General features: G+C 43.4%; 1 protein-coding gene across 8 annotated transcripts in view; it reads left to right on the top strand.

Moving 5' to 3' along the window:
- Positions 1-17,212, top strand: part of NYAP2 (neuronal tyrosine-phosphorylated phosphoinositide-3-kinase adaptor 2) — a 190,800-nt gene that overhangs the window by 108,996 nt on the left and 64,592 nt on the right. For all 8 annotated transcript variants that reach the window (XM_077348868.1, XM_077348864.1, XM_077348862.1 and 5 more), the window contains one exon: positions 2,394-3,491. In XM_077348868.1, coding sequence (XP_077204983.1) covers positions 2,394-3,491 — 1,098 coding nt within the window. The remainder of the gene's footprint in view (positions 1-2,393; positions 3,492-17,212) is intronic.

The raw sequence follows: 17,212 nt of genomic DNA, 5'->3' as shown, positions 1-17,212 counted from the left end.
ACCCATCAGGGGCTTTCCACAAATGGAATGCCAGGCCCCCAATGCCCCTTCAGCCTTTGGGGCTGGTGTGTCCAGCATGGAGAACTTGATGGTGCTGCTCTGACTGGCTCCAACCTGTAGCCAGGGCTGCCAGGGCAGCTGGGCTGAGATACTTCACTGCAGAAAATGTGGCCCAGGGCAGGAGTGACATCAGGTGATGGGCTGAGCCAAGGTGTGGATGGGCTATCTGGGTGGCTATGGGGTTTGGCCCCATGTTTTACCGAGCCCTGTCCTTTGCCCCAGGCACCAAAATAGTCAGGTACGTACCTGCTTGCACTGCAGTGAGAAATGTCTAATAATATGTGTGATAGGCTGCACCCAAATGCTCAGCTGTAATAAATTCTTCTACAGCTAGTCCAGTTTGGACTACCTTGCTTCCAACTGAATAAGCCCCGAAATGGTCACTTCACAATTTTAAAAGTTGTGGTTGGCTGGCAAACTGCTTGCCCAGCAGCTCCATGGAGCCCAGGGACAAGAGGGTTTAGGGGAACAGGTACATATGGGACCTTCTTTTTGGAAGTTGTCATGACTGTTCTGGCAGAAGGTTACAGGTCCAGTCCTTGGCAGATAGCAGATACGGGGAAGAGAGCATGGTAAATAGTTGCTACAAATCTGAGTTGACAGTATTGAACCAGATGGGTTAATGCTGTCTTGGTATTAGACACCTTCATGTAGTTTTTCCAGGGCTCTGGTAGAATCACTGTGACTCTTCTGACCTGTCTGCTTTTCAGTTAACATAACTCCCTTTCACCTTTAAAGAGTAAGTCCACAAAGCTTAAAGGATGCTTGTGTGTGTGTGTGTGAAGTTGGGTTTGAATGAAATATACTGAAAAGGGACATATCCTCCATGGCTGCCTTGAGCAGTAATCTGGATAAACGCTATATAAATGTTCTCAGGAAGTCCATCAATGACCTTTGGGGAACTGGCACAAGAGAAGCACTGGGCTTCTTGTTTCTCTTCCATAGAAGACTGCAGGTTTGCATTCACACATTTGTCTTTGCTATCAGTGTTCAGTGAAACCATGAGAACAGTATGTGTGCGCAGCATTCAGATCTGAGGATTTCCTGCTTATCTTGGAAGTCCCCCAGATATGTAGGAAACCATTCTTAGTCTGTGCTTCCCCTTCCTCACCCATCCACATCCAGATCATCCTGTCTGAAAACAGAAGAAAAGGGGAGAATACGATTGCTTACAGTATGCCCAGAAATACAGTTCTCTTTCATTAGCTAAGGGCAGCCTTTAAAGAAATCCACATTCCTGCTTTAGGAGCTTTAATGTCATGAAACACTTGATCAAAGTAACAGTTTAAGATGAAGAGTTATTTTTATTTTTTTTCTCTATTTTTCACTATCTGCTACTCAAAGTGGCTTGCAATCACCGATCCATCCTCTTCCCACAACAGACTCTCTGAGGCTGAGAGATCTCGGAGATAACTATTACTGACCTACAGTCACACAAACTGGCTTCATGTGAAGGGGTGGGCTTCAGTTCTCCAGATTACAGCCCATCACTCTTTGGTCACTATATCTAGTTCTCAAGTGCTTGGGCTTTCACTTCAGGATAGTCTTATCCCTCAGAACAGCAATGAGGCCTAATCAACGTGGACATTTTTACACAAATCTGTGGGCTGATGATCAACTCTCATATTATCAGATTTATTTTTTAAGTTAAGCAGTTATAAGAAATTTCCATATACAGCTAGCTGGGTAAATCTGTGGAGGATAATGTATTTGGAATCTTTAACCTTTCTGTCCAAATGGATACCAGGTAATTTTTAAATTTTGAAACTAGACCAGCATACTATTCCTAGATTTACACTTTCAGAAATTCTGACCTCCTAGGGGGTTGCTGAGCTTTCTTCAAGTATATGAAGAGATTGAATCTCTCAATTCATCCAAATTATTTTGAAGCTTATCACCTGAGCTTCAATGTGATATCTCAAGCTGAAGGTATTAGCTAAACATTTAAGATGCTGTGATGCTGCTTCATACTCTCAGACCATTCTAACTCTGTAGAGTCTAAGGCAGAAAAAGTCTTGGCCAACACCAGCTCACACTGCAGGTGTGTCAGTATCAAACCTGGGTCTGTACGCTTACGAAGGATGTAGTCTGCTGCTGAACCACAACATGGCTTTTGAAGAGTCTAACTACTACATTTGATTTGTCAATGTACTTCTTGGATGTTGTCTGAACAGTATATTTTTAGAGCTACAACTTTCTGTTAAAGGATGTGGAAAAATGCTGAGGTGAATTCACTCTAAATATGTTATCTGAATAGACAATTGCAATGTTTCAAAACTATGCTATATTTTCATAGACAAGTTTCTTTAATATTTCTTTTGCTTCCTTCACAGTGTCATCCAAACCAAGGCCTCACAGTGATGAATACACTAAGAAGATTCCACCCCCTAAGCCGAAACGGAATCCAAACACTCAGCTAAGTGCATCCTTTGATGAGACATACATCAAAAAGCATGCCCCCACAAAATCAGCTCTAAGTCGGGATGCCTCCTTGTCACAGGTCAGCAGTCCTGCTCCAGACACAGAGGAAGAAGAGCCTGTTTATATCGAAATGGTTGGGAATATATTAAGAGATTTCAAAAAGGATGAGGAGGACCAAAGTGAGGCAGTATATGAGGAAATGAAGTACCCCATCTTTGATGATGGAGGCCAAGATTCAAAATGTCCATGTGAGTATGACCATCACAGCTGTTCTTCTCAGTGTGCTACTCCCACAGTGCCTGACCTTGAATTCGCCAAGTCCTCAGTGCCATCCACTCCCAAGGGTGTGCTTTGTGATATCCCCCCACCATTTCCAAATTTGCTTTCTCATAGACCTCCACTCCTGGTTTTTCCACCTGCACCAGTGCAATGCTCCCCAAATTCTGATGAATCTCCTCTAACACCTCTGGAAGTCACCAAGCTTCCTGTGTTAGAAAATGTGTCTTATATCAAACAGCAAGCTGGAGCTTCTCCATCTTCACTGCCACCTCATACTCTAAGTCATCAAAAACTGGAGAAAGACCAGTCAATATCTCATGGAACTAGTACTCCAGGGCACTCCTCTTCACCTCCTCATCCTTCTACCTTATACAGAACACAGTCTCCACATGGCTATCCCAAAAGCCACTCTGCCTCTCCCTCTCCTGTGAGTATGGGTCGGTCACTTACCCCCTTAAGTCTCAAAAGACCTCCTCCTTATGACTCTGTACATTCAGGAAGTCTCTCAAGAAGTTCTCCATCAGTGCCTCATTCTACAGCCAGAAACTTATTGCAAGAAGGGGGGAAAATGGTAAACGCCTCTGTCAATACCTATGGGTCATCATCGCAGAGTGGTTCACGTTCTAGAACACCTACCAGTCCTCTAGAGGAATTAACTAGCCTTTTTACCTCAGGACGAAGTTTACTGAGGAAATCCTCCAGTGGAAGAAGATCTAAAGAGCCTGCAGAGAGTAAGTGTTTGAGATCATATTTTCCCCCTTCTTTATCAACCTTGAAATTAGTGTCATAATTTATCAAATCATGCCAGTACAAATAACCAGATCACCCAGCAACATAAATTATGCTTGCACTAGTCCTGATGTGAGAAGGCAAAAGGCAATGCTTTTATTTTGCATTTTTAAAGGTTGCAGCTGCTCAATTTCAAATACTGATTAAACAGTATTTAAACCTTGCAGCTACAGTGTAACAGAGAGGAGTACCATGTCAGTGGTAAATCATCCCATGATGTATAGGGACACTTGGGATCTCATGGAATTGTCAATATACATACAACATCTCATTTTTATTGGACAGTTGCCTGGTGTGGTCATTGGACAACTGGCTTACCATTGAGGATTGTAGGAGCTGTTGTTTGGTATGCTTGGCTTTATGGATTTTATCTGTTTTAGATACTATTCCTGAGTTAGTTTAAGAAAAAAAAACTCTTGCAGATGATAGGCTTCTTTGCTGTCCATATTTTTTCTTTATTATTTGCCTTTTAAAAAAGATAGGATGGAAGTCTGCTCAAACGTACAAGCAATAGTGGTGCCTCCCCGGTATGTTCATGAGAGCCAGCTTGGTGTAGTCGACTTCTAATCTGGCGAGTCGGGTTCGATTCTGCATTCCCCCACATACAGCCAGCTGGGTGACCTTGGGCTTGCTACAGCACTGATAAAGCTGTTCTTACTGAGCAGTAATATCAGGGCTCTTTCAGCCTCACCTACCTCACAGGGACCGTTTACGCACTGGGAACTTCACTGCCCCAACTCCCGTACAGGAGCACAAATTGGGGGTGGATGAGGCACAACGGGCCAAATGCTCCCTTGTGTGGGTGCAGGAAGAGGTGGGGCAACCTGCCATGACTAAAACTCCAGCCTGCAGCCCAGCATAAAACCTCCAGTGCATAAATGGTCAGGGTGTCTGCTGTGGGGAGAGGAAAGGGAAGGTGACTGTAAGCCACTTTGAGACTCCTTCGAGTAGAGAAAAGCAGCATATAAGAACCAACTCTTCTTTTTCTTTGTTATCATCATTCAGGTTATAGAAATCTGTTTCCCAGCCTGTGGGTCAGGCCTCAAAAGTGGGTTGCAAAGCCTCTGAAAGTGGGTCGTAAGCCAACCCTTCCTAATGACCACCCCTGTCCTTTCCATTGCTTTATTTTGTATTTTGGAAACCAAGATCACACCCTTCTATGCCATACATTAGTTGGTATTTTTCCTTAACTGCATATACATGCTGATAATCTTGCTGATCAAGTAAAACATGTCCTAATGGTTATTAGAGTGAGTTCCCTAGAATCTTAGGGGAGATGAAAGAGAAGGGGGGGGGGTCAAAGGCTAGAATGTCACCTCTGTATACAAATAGTGTGTATGTCAGAATGTCACTAGCTTGGCATTCATAGTGAGGGAAGCTGCATTTTGTGCAATGTTGATGGTTTCTGTAAAACAGCTAGTTAGCCACTGTAGAAAATAGAAGCCAATTTGAGACTCCTGTGCACAGGCCACCATGTGATCCCCTTGCTGCTTGGGGGTGAGAAGGGGCCAGCAGTCCCCAATCTGGGCACGCCTTAACCAATGCACCCAAGGCTCTCAGTGGGGCCCCCAACTGAGATGCTGGACATGCAAGCCCAATCTTCCCCTCCCCCCAAGGATCCAACCGAACAAGCTGTGACAATAGCAAATTAAAGAAACAGCACAGTTGTGACATTGGCAATAAAAGAAAATCAAACAATAGTAAATAGAAAACTCATACAACCAAACTAAGGGGAGGTAAAATGGAATATTAATAGGGGCAGAATGATGCTCGGGCCCCTGGGAAGGCTGAAGTTAAAGCAGGCAGGTGAACAAGAATGAAATCTGTCCATCACTTACCAAGCCCCAGCCCCAGCCCCCAGGGACTCCACAGGCCACTCTGATTGGCTGACATGAAGAGGAAAGCACAAGAAAGCCAGACAAGCCACAAGGTCCCAGAGACACAGAGAAAAGATGGCACCTGTCCCAGCAAGGCCCTGTGATGTGCAAATGCCACCCCCCTGGGATCTTCTCATCACCCACTCTGGATGGACTGAATTTCTTTGATTGTTTGTTTTTAACACTATCCACCTTTCTGCTGTTAGTAACTTTAAGTATAAATGTATCTCCTCTGTACATACACTCAGTGCATCTGATGAAATGACTTCTGACTCACAAAAGCTTTCTTAGTCTTTAAAGTGGCATTGTAATTTTGTTGAGTTTTGTTTTCTGTTCCTAGTCCAGGACAGTGGCTCTCCAGAGGCCAGAAAACTTCCCTGTCCTTCCTTTCTACTTTTTCTAGATCCTTTAATGGAAATTGTTAGGAAGGAACTGAATGTGGGATTTATGAGTGCATGGTGAGCACGTGCAGTTGTTCCTGGACTGTAACCCCTTCCTGCTTTCAGAAATGTTTATGCATATTCAAGAGATTTGAATTTTCAAAAATAAATCTTACTAGCAAAAGCTCCAGTCCTAAATCACTTCATACTTGTCCTGCCTTGATATATTTTGTTCCCCTCGGAAAATTGGATGGAATAGCTTGATTTCAGGAAGCCCACATATTACACCAGAAGCTACTAAAGGACCAGGAATGAGCAGAAGCAAAACTGTTGGAAACTGAACCCTTCTTCCCTCCATATTACATTCTCTGTGCTTTGCCTTCAGTGTGGCAAAAGTATGTTGCATTCACATCATAGGGGAAACGAATCAAGTGCCGTGCAGCCAGCAGGAATTGTACTTTGAGCCTTGAGTAGTACAGAGAAGTAAGTGAGCATGATCTATTTTCCCCTGCAGGTCATATAAAATCACTTGATGAGAAAGCTGAGATATCTGGAAACCTGTATAACAGAAACACTTTTATTTGAGAAAGGTTTATTCTGTAGTCCCATCATTTATGTAGCAAGTGGCAATAAATTATGGTAGAGTGAGGGGGGAAAAAGAGTAATGTAGACTCAACCCATAGATGACTGAGCATTTCTGGTGTTCTTTACACCTGGGCCAAATTTCATATTTGTTCCCTATGCATCTCACAGCCTCTTCTCTTGCCAGCGTCTCCCATCCAATCATGTACAGCTAAACTATACACTTTGTTAATATGGGGGAGCTTCAGGTGTAAATGAGGGGATTTCTTGTTGTTGAGAAACAAAGAAGAATCAAGCAGAGAGCGTGAGTCAGTAGAAAAATTGGCATCATCCTGGTACAGGCGCTTGGCAGCCTGCCGCTAATTCTGGAAAAGCTCTCTTCCACAGCTCATGGTTTTCTGACACACACAAATTTACAGTAATAAATACTTATTCAGATTTCTTTCTTGTGTGGGATGCAAGAAAATCTGGGATGAAAATGATAGATGGTTGTTGTAATAAGGGACAGTTGTGAAGTACATGATGACTTTTAGGAATAATTAAAATGGAAGTGGCGAAGGAATGGTGAAGTAGTGCAGATGGCAGGAAATATCGCTGGAAACATTATTTGTTAATAAGCAAACACAGATCCAATACAAATAGCATATGCGCAGGTCAGACAAGACCCCAGGCATTTTTTTTACAAATAGCTTCAGATTTAAATGCTGGTGCTTCAGGTGGGATAGACTTAAAATGATTAGGAAGCCCAGAGAATGTGAATGAAAAATTAAGACGGCTCTGGCTTAGCTAGTCAACCACACAGTGGTCATAGGGTTGCTAGGTCCCCCTTGGCCACAGGCAGGGGATGGATGGGTAGAACTGCTTAATCCAGGTTGGGAAACTCCTGGAGATTTTGGGATGAAGCCTGTGAAGGACAGAGATGTCAGTAGGTATGCCACAGAGCCCACCCTCCAGAGTATCTCTTTTCCTCAGGCAAACTCAACTCTATAGTAGTCTGAAGATAATCCATAATTCAGAAGATCCCTAGGTCCCACCTCGGGGCTGGCATTCCTAAGTGGCTATGTTAGCACCATGGGGTCTGTGGCATACTCTGGTGATGTCTTGGTGCTGGTTCCAACAGTCAATACAGGCTTACATATTTCCTTACTGCCATCAAGGTGCAACTAATTTATGAAGATCGCATAATGTTATCAAGGAAAGAGACATTCAGTGATGGTTTGTTGTTGCCTGGTTCTGTGTAGTAACCCTGGTATTCCTTGGTGGTCTCCCTTCCAAATACTAACCAAGGCTTGGCACTGCTTAGCTTTGCAAAATCTAATAAGATTGGGGTATCCTGGGCTATCCAGGTCAAGCCAGTATAGGCAGTTACTGTAAGGTGACCAGAATTTCGCCACCGAAAGATGGGACATGCCACCGCTGCTGCGGCGGCGGCCCCTTGCCCCCTCCCCAGTGAGTTCAGTGGTGGTGGTGGTGGCGGCGGCAGTGGCAGTCGGCACTCCCCCACCCCCACCCCTCACCCCCCACCCCCAACTCCTTGGGCTGCCACTAGTGAGTAGTGAGGAAAAGGTAGCCATGTTGCTGGCTGCTTCACAAGTCAGCTGTGAAATGTATAGTGAGCCCTTTGGCTTTGGTTAGCTCAATCTTCATCGTGTTTACCATGGATTGGTACATGGAAGGAACCACCTGGTGACTTAAAGTCCTACAGGATAGAATGGAATACCTATTGCAAGGTGATGCAGCAGCCTGCAAAACCCTCTGTCCTCTGCAGACAAAACTCTCCCTCCAAATAGCTGTGTGTGTCTCCCTCTCTCTTTTACTCACTCCCACCGAGAGCAATAGAACTCAGTGAGCTCTCATGTGGCCCCAGGGAGTATATATGACAAGGCATTCCCATTAATACCAAAGGGAGTACTGCTTTTGGCTTACAAGGATGCCAGTTAAGCTAAATGGGTAATCATTGGAGTAGCCATGGAAATTAAAAGACGACCCTCCCAAGCCCCATCTATGTCAGAAGAGATTTTCACACACTTACACACTCATGTGCATACACCGAAGGAAGAAACTCCGCTCCCCAAAAAGGGGTAAGTCCCATATGTGCTTGTGCATGGTCATCAGGGGCGTGGCCATACAAGCCCCAGTTCGCAACCCATGTACCACTCCATTTTGTGATAGGGTGGCTAAGTAAAGAGGTGTATTAATGTAATAACTGAAGCTCTGCTTTAGAAGGGTAACAGTATCACACCCTCTAGGTTAAAGAAATAAGAAGCTGTTTCTTTTGGAGAGAGAGAGATTGATAGATTTTATTTGGAATAGCTCACTAATCCCTGGAATCTCAGACTCTTGAAACTACTAGCTTGTGTTTCAGGAATTCTAACTCAGATCCCTCATAATTCACTAACACTGTTTGTTTGAGATAATCATCTTGCCTTAGCACATCATATCTAATCTAATTCTGCCTCTCTATTGGTATTTGATCCTGAACCACCAAGATTTCTGAGCCTTATCTGTTCACCTCCCCCCCCCATTATTGCCCGTTTTCCCACTCACTTTCATCCTCCATCTTTCTCTCTGACAAATCTACAGGCTCCCATTGGTCGGAGAGTCTAAAGCTCTGCATAATCAGCCGGGAATCAGGGATTCTTTGTGACACATGGAGGGCAGAACTAAAGGCCATCCATCATATGTGTTTTTCATATATCTTGAAGGCATGTGCTATACTGAACCTGAAAATCAGGTGTCTATATGCCCACAGAATGAAACCTTCTGGCATCTTTAATGTGCATGGCAGAAGAACATTTATTTCCTATGGGATTTATTTATTACATTTATTTATTTACTAAATGTTATATAAATCCCAAAGCATTGATCAAAATCACTGTCCGCCCTGGGAATAGGTTTATATCTAATGTTATCTATTGAGTGGAATAAGAGTTGATGTAGGGTCTAGCTAACTGCTCTCATGTTTAGCGACTATATTATCTTACCTTTTTATATGGTTTGTAACCTGCTCATGACTTCAAGTAATTTTACACTGATTTAATTTCTATTAAATTTCAAAGCAGATTTTGGGGGAGAACATGAAAATTGTGTGACCAGCATTTTAAAATGTGGTTGAAAGGAAACTTAAGCCTTCTTCACCCATGATATCATTCTAGGAATCATTCCTGATTTCTCATCCTGGCTTTTTGAGCTACCCCTTATTTCTTGCATAAATCAAGTCCTAAGATACTTCATTCTCATGCCATTCTTTGTTTTCCTGTACTGAATTGTTCTAGGATGTATGCAAGAACCAATTCCACATAAGGAACTTGCCCCCAGGACAGCCTCTCGTTGCTCTTGGGTTTTAGTACTGCTTCCACATGATGTCAGCAGCAACCCAGAGCTCTTATGTGGCTGAGGCGAGTTTTAGTCAAATTTGATCTGCGATGAAGGAGGTTGCCAAAACTTGATTTACCACTTCTTGCTAGCAGCTGCATTCTGCACCAATTGTAATTTCTGGGTCAGAGACAAAGGTAGGCCAGCATAGAGTGAGTTACAGAAGTCAATCCTGGGGGTGACTGTCACATGGATCACCATGGCCAGATGCTCGGAGGACAGATAGGGTGCTAGTAGTCTCATCTGGTGAAGATGGAAAATGCCTGGCAAGCTACCTTCTTGACCCGTGCCTCCATGGAAAGTGAGGCATCCAAGGTCACACCCAGATTACTGGCCTGGGGTGTGGTGGTCAGTTGCATCCCTGCCAGGGTGGGCAAACATGCTTCTTGGTCTGCCCCCTTCCTACCCAGCCATAGGTCCTCTGTCTTGGAGGGGCTGAGTTTCAGGCGACTCTGCTTGAGCCACCCAGCAATAGCTTCCAAACAACTGGCAAATTTATCTGGGTGGGGGAGTCTGGGTGGCCATCGGTGAGGAGATAGAGCTGGGTGTCATCAGCTGAGCCAGAGAGTGCATAAAGATGTTGAAATGGTGGGAGAGAGCACCCTGCCCTGGGGAACTCCATAAGGGAGGGAGCTGATAGGGACACAATAACTCTTCTCCACGGCTACCCTCTGAGACTGATTATGGAGGAAGGAGCATAACCAGTTAAGAGCTGAGCCCCGTATCCCTGTCATGACAAGGCGGTGGGCCAATAACTCATGGTCGACCATGTCAAACGCAGCTGACAGATCAAGCATAACGATAATGGCCAAGCTGCCCCCATCAACCTGGTGCTGGAGATCATCCATCAGGGCCACCAATGCCATCTCCACCCTGTGGCCAGGATGGAAGCCAAACTGGTATGGATCCAGCACTAAAGTTTTCTCCAAAAATGCTAGGAGCTGTTCCCCCCCGGCTCTTTCAACCACCTTACCCAGAAATGTAAGATGCGAGACTGGGCGGTAGTTGGCCGGGTGCCACCAGCCGAAAGGATCTGTGAAGAATGATAGAACAAGTTAGGTGGTTGGCAACCTTAATCCTTGTCCTTACCAATGATTTGACAAGGACAGTGGGAAGACCACATCAAAGTACACTGAAGTGTTACACATTGCAATTTTTTTTGCGTAAACGGGAAAAGAGCTCACTTTAAGGAATTCATTTATAAAGTCAAAATTTAGATTCTGAAATCATGCATCACTGCCTATATGCTAGGAGAGCTGTAAGATCCCTTTTAATATTTTATATCAACAATGTTTTCCCCCCAGTTGCTTGCAAGCTTTTGGTAGAGTCTTGTGAATCTCAACTCTCATTTAATGTTGGGTCTTTAACATGCAAATGGAAGTTTTAAAGAATATGAAATTACGAATTGCTCAAGATATCAAAAACAGGGAAAAAGTAATGACATCATAAGATTTCACGATTTCTGAATCCATTTATTCAGGACCCCCTGAAATAATTGTTCAGACTTTGAGGACCCACAAGAAGTGGCCAGCTGGCCCCACCTCCCTGCCACCCCCCCCCCCCCAGAAATGCTATGTCCTCAGAAGTGACATCACTACCTGCATTCACAGGCAAGTTTGAAGAAGACCAAGGGGAGAGATATGGTTTAATCTGGGAGTAAGCATGCAGGCTCTGCCCCTCCCAAGCACAGGAACCATGAGAGAACTCACTCATGCTTGGGAGGGGGAGTAATGGAAGTGACCGGTTCCTTAGCTTGTGGCCAAGTCCATTAACACAGAAGGGGAAAGGTCACAGACCCCCTCCAAGAGGTCCTATGGACCCCAGGAATCCATGGAGCCCTGTTTGGGAATCCTTGGATTAGAGGCTGCTTCATAACCACTACATGGCAATTGCATGCTGTTCTAATGAGAAGTGTACAAAATGCTTGAGGAAGGGATCATTACCACATCATTGTTATTCAAAACCTTTTCAAAGGCACGTTATGCCTCTTCCATGAATCCTGCCCCCATTTTTTCTGTTTTGTGTAAGCAATGAGTAATGTTGGGTAGATTTTCATAGTTCTAGTTTACATTTATTCAATTAAACCAGTGAATAGTAATAATTAAATGCTATCAAGTCACAGCCGCCTTAGGGCAAACCCTTAAGGGATTTTCAATGCAAGAGATGAACAGAAGTGGTTTGCCATTGTCTTTCTCTTCACAGTATCCTGGTCCTCCATAGCGGTATGCAATCCAAATGCTTAGCCAAGGCCTCCAAGCTCTTCTCTGACAACTTCAGGCTCATCAGAACAATTCAAAATAAATTAGGCGGGACCCTAACATGTCCTTGCCAGAGCAAGGCTCCTCCCACTAAGGCAGTTGTAGATCAATTGTGAGTTGTCAAACTAGGGTAAATCAAAGGACCCAGATAATAAATAATATAGATTAATTATATAATTAAAGGAATAATTTCTGACTCAATGAGATCTGTACATCCTAGCACATTTGACATCAGGACCGTCTGGGGGCAAAGAAATTTCCCTGTAAGCTGGGATCTTCTTTACTGTCCGTGGTTTCAATAAGTCTTGTGAAGTGAGCTGTGTTTTGAGGGAATGGCCCCATCCAATTCAGGCAAGGTAAAGTCAACAGGGTCATTAGGGGAGAAGTGCTCAGATCTGTGCAGATTGATAGCTGTGCAAATTGTGAAGATATGTGGCTGCCTATGCTACACAAGCACAACTTACAGGCATACCTTGTGTAAACATAGCCCAGACTAGAGGGTTCAGCAACCAGTTTGGGTTTCCCATGATATAAAAGGGTACCTTATTCTGAGAATGTGTTGTCTCCTATATTTATTTTCTTCACAAGATTCTAGAATAAACCTTTTAGCTTTTATACACTTCCATGAGCTCTTTTCGTGTGTGCCTGAAATAGCTCCAAGTCCTTGACAGCAGCCTCATATGTAAATGCATTCATTTTTAACATGATTAGTCACTTTCAACCTTCCATATGTGTCACCTGACTGGTAATGAAATTCTATAATACACAAGAGTCACTTGGCAACCAAAAAAAAAAAAAAAAAGCTCAGGAAACAAAACCAGAAATGTTGAAGTTACCTAAATCTTCCAGTGCTTAACCAAGCCTTCAAACCTTCTGAAAATTTAGAACATAATCATCTTCCCCCCCTGTGCACCATCAAAAGCTGAGGACAGAAAAATGAATTTTTCCACAGGGAAGAATTGCAGGCTTTGAGAGACCCCTACTGGGAAATTAAGGGAAGCGGCATTACAATTATTACTCATCGCAAATTAGGATCTTCGGGATTGTGCAGGAACTGACACAGCGCACTAATCATTTTAATGGGCCTTACCGTAAAGTCCATTAAAAATGTTGGTGATAGTGATATCTGCATATTTAAAAAATGAACATCTGTAAAGTCATAATGGACGTTAAGGGTTTAACTAGGCAAGATGTTGCAAGATCCGTAACTGGATCTTCTGAGCAATATGATTGAAGCTGCAGTGTGGAAGGAGAAGGGGGTTAACACTTTCACCACACCTAGTTTCATTAATCAATACTATCAACACCCCTCAGTCACGCCTGTGCCACTCTTATTCCTGGGAAGGAGGAAATACTAGCAGCAAAAGGAATACCTGTCTTTTTCCCTGACAGGGCTAAGACCACTTAAGGGTGGTGGGTTTATTTGACAGCTAAAACTGCTCAGAAGATCTGACCATGAAATCGCTTTGGTCTCAAGATAATCACTACAGGTTTATATATAGTAAAATGTCACAGATACAATTTTTCTGTTCATTTGCTATTGTTGTATAGTGTCTCTTACAATAACTGGGGGCAAAGAAATCAGAGGCGTTTGGAACTTGGACCCCAGTGGTTCTCAGTTACTGCCCTTTCAGAACACTTGAAGTTTCTAATTAGCTTTCTCCATATTACCTCCCAGAATTCTTGATTCACTTAAACCTGATTCATTTCTTCAGATTTTGGTATGGTAAGGTGGACTGATGATAGGATTACCAATTGGGACTCAGGAGTGTATGCTGCCATAAAGCCTATCCCCCAAAGCAACCATTTTCCCTAGGGGCACACCATAGAGTCTCCAGTGATTGCTAGAGCTACCAGTTGTCACTTTTGGTACAAAAGGGCAAAATAATTGCCCTTACAGGTGGCCTTATTGAGAAATTCCTGGAGATTTGGGAGCAGTGCCTTGGGAAAGAAGAGGAGGGAAGGGGAGAGAGCTCATCAGGAATGTGATGCCGTAAAGTTCAGTCTCCAAAGCTGCCATTGCCTCCATGGGAAATTGTTTCTGTAATTCTGGAAGACTTCTGGTCCCATTTGGAAATTGATAACCCTAATGGAGAACGGGAGAGAAGAATTGGCAAAATCCCACAGCTTAGTGTGCATGTATCTGTTTGATGGAATAAACCCATAATTCTCGGTAGTTTCTGTGATGAGACTAACATGGCCATCTGCACCAGGAAACTCATATGTATATATGCCCTCTTTTTGGAGGAATGGTAGATGCTACAGTCTCCCATCTATACTTTTCCTTGTCGAACATAGATTGAGTGGCTGGATTGAGAATGAAGATTCTCAGCTATTGAACTTGAGGGGAAATTATTATCGGAAGATGCAAGCCAGCTTGGTGTAGTGGCTAGGAGTGTGGACTTCTAATCTGGTGAGCCGGGTTTGATCCCCCATTCCCCCACATACCTTGGGCTTGCCACAGCCCTGATAAAGCTGTTCTGACTAAGAACTAATATCAGGGCTCTCTCAGCCTCACCTCCCTCAGAGGGTGTCTGTTGTGGGGAGAGGAAAGGGAAGGCAAATGTAAGCCTCTTTGTGAGTCCTTCAGGGAGAGAAAAGTTGCATATAAGAACCAACTCTTCTTCTTCTACTACTACTCATGGAGCCGCTACATCTGAGGTGATGCTGCATGTTTACCTTCATCGTGAAATGCTGCTGATAAATGTGGCTGAGGTTGCCCACTCTGGGCTGAGAAATTCCCAGAGATTTAAGGGGGGGTGGAGTGAAGTCTGGTGTCCATTTTCTTCAGGGGAACTGTGGTTGAAATAAGTTGTAATTCTGGGAAGTCTCCAGGCATGTAGGTCTTGTAGAATTGTGGTTTGGGCCCCTGAAAATAAGACAACATGTGATTGCCATGTAATAGATCATTTCCAAGGATGGGTAAAACCATATTGTCTTCTCACATTTATCAAAGAAGATTAAATCAATGAAAAGTTCCCCACACTATATATGCAGGCAATACAAAGTCATCTTAATGAAGTTTTCTGGAAATGTAATTTCCCTTGCTTTATGTCTTTTCAGTCCCTACTTATTTGGAAAACAGCAACTTTTTTAAAGGCTATGCTATTCTGTTCCTGATAAATATCATCCAATAACAATGTTCTTGGGACAGAGAATTGGCTATGAGAGATGGCAGACTGATCCTGGCAGTTTCATTTCTTTTAGCTTTATTAGTTTTTAGATAACCTCCAACATGAAGCTTGCCACATGTAAATATATTAATTCCCCTCCACTGTCACCTGCAACTGATTTTTCTCTGCAGTTTGAAGAAATGGCCCTGTGAATTAATTATCAAAACAGAGTAGCTAATGATGTCTTTTCTACCATTGCAAATGTGCCCATGTAGTTATCAGTGAAGGAAGCCACAGCCTTCAGTTTGTAAGACTTGAGCAATGCTGTTAATGATAGGGTATTTTGGAAGTCATTAATTCATAGAGTTGCCACAAATTTGGAGCAACTTGGCACTAGAAAAGAGGAACTGATAAAATTGAACAGATTACGGTTTAGATAACCTTTTAAAATCAGCATGCTCTAAACACAGACTGCACAGTACTTGAGCTGTAAGTAGTTGGTTGCACATCCATAGTTGCAGCATCACACTGAGTATTCAGAAGGAGCAAGAAGTAATATCAAGTTTGCATGACTGAATTGTCACTAGGACTGATTATGCATGGCAGTGGCTACGCCGGGCCACAGCTGGTTCCTTGCAGTGGGGATCAATTACCATGCCCCGCCACTTCCCAAGTACACACGGGATTGGCTCCCCAGGCACATGTGGACTGCCCCAACATCATGCATGCACATGCACATTGCCAGGGTTGGAAGACTCTAGCACACTATGTGGCAGCAGTGGCAGTGTGGGGTAGCGGGGGGCATGGGTCCCCCACTCCACAATGGCAAGGGAGCGGTGTGCCCCGCCCCGTTTGGCTCTGTGGTGTGCAGTTTCCCTGCATGCGGTGTCTTCCATTATGTACAGGACCAGGCCGGAAGGGCTGTGAATGGCAACTGCAGTAACACAAGGAACGCGGAAGTTTCCAAGTTCCTTTACTATGGGCTGTCTGAGGTCTTGAGATGGGCCAAGACTGGACAGCAGCCAGGAGAGTGGTGATATGTAAAATTGGGAATTTTCACTGCTGCCTCGTCGCTGGCAGCCCGGACTTCTCACCTTGTGAATAATCAGTCCAGGACAAAAGAAAACTCCAGAAGTTATGTGTACTCTTGACTTTTCAGGCTTGAGCAAACATTTTAGCTGGTCCAGTTTCTATATGTTCTCTATAGCAGTCTGCAATTGTTTTCTGTTGGATTTGAAACAAGTCTAATGTGTTACACTCCTGCAGATTTTTTTTTCACTGTTCTAAGGATATTATAAATACAGTGGCCCAAATACAAACATTCACGGTGTTCACCATGGCAGCTAATTATCCTTGCACTGTTTTAGTATTGATTTTCTACTGGTGTGTAGGTTTTTCAAATTTTTCTCCTCTGACCTAATTCTGATATGTCAGGTCACTAAAGAAAATCCTGAAGCTTCGAGATGAAAAATTATCCTTGCCAATACCACCACTAAGCACATTTTACACATACAATGAGGATGTTACCTGCACTTGTAAAGAAACTTTGTGTAACCATTATTGTCTAATTTCAGGGCAATGTTTTCTAGCTACCATTGCCATTAAAATATTTTATGGGTAAAAAAAAAAGATTCTATGGGTTTTCCAACATAACACCAATTTAGAAATTAGATGTGGTCACTATTGATGAGTCTATTCTCTGACACAAACCTCATTGAGATGAGTGGGAGATGCATAACTCTTACACAATTTCCTCTCCTTTTCGTGAGCTTCAATCAAATGTTTCTTTTCAAAGTTCACATGTATTCCTTAGTTTTACAGCTATTGGGGTGCTGTCTCAACTGATAAAAGCATAAGAACTGAACAGAAATATTAAAAGATTAAAGGTTAAAAGATTAATTATTTTATCCCAAGCAGTTATGCCTTTCTAAGAATGGCACTGTGGGGGGAGGGAGACACCTTCAAAATAGCCATAGGTAAAATAGCAGAGTATAAATAAACAATATGTTCAAGTGGGTAGCCGTGTTGGTCTGAAGCAGCACAACAAAACAAAATCAGAGTCCAGCGGCACCTTTAAG

The sequence above is a fragment of the Paroedura picta genome, chromosome 8, assembly GCF_049243985.1.
Source record: "Paroedura picta isolate Pp20150507F chromosome 8, Ppicta_v3.0, whole genome shotgun sequence".
Classification (NCBI taxonomy): domain Eukaryota; kingdom Metazoa; phylum Chordata; class Lepidosauria; order Squamata; family Gekkonidae; genus Paroedura; species Paroedura picta.
The sequence above is the reverse complement of the archived record's forward strand: the minus strand, read 5'-3'. Positions and strand labels throughout refer to the sequence as shown.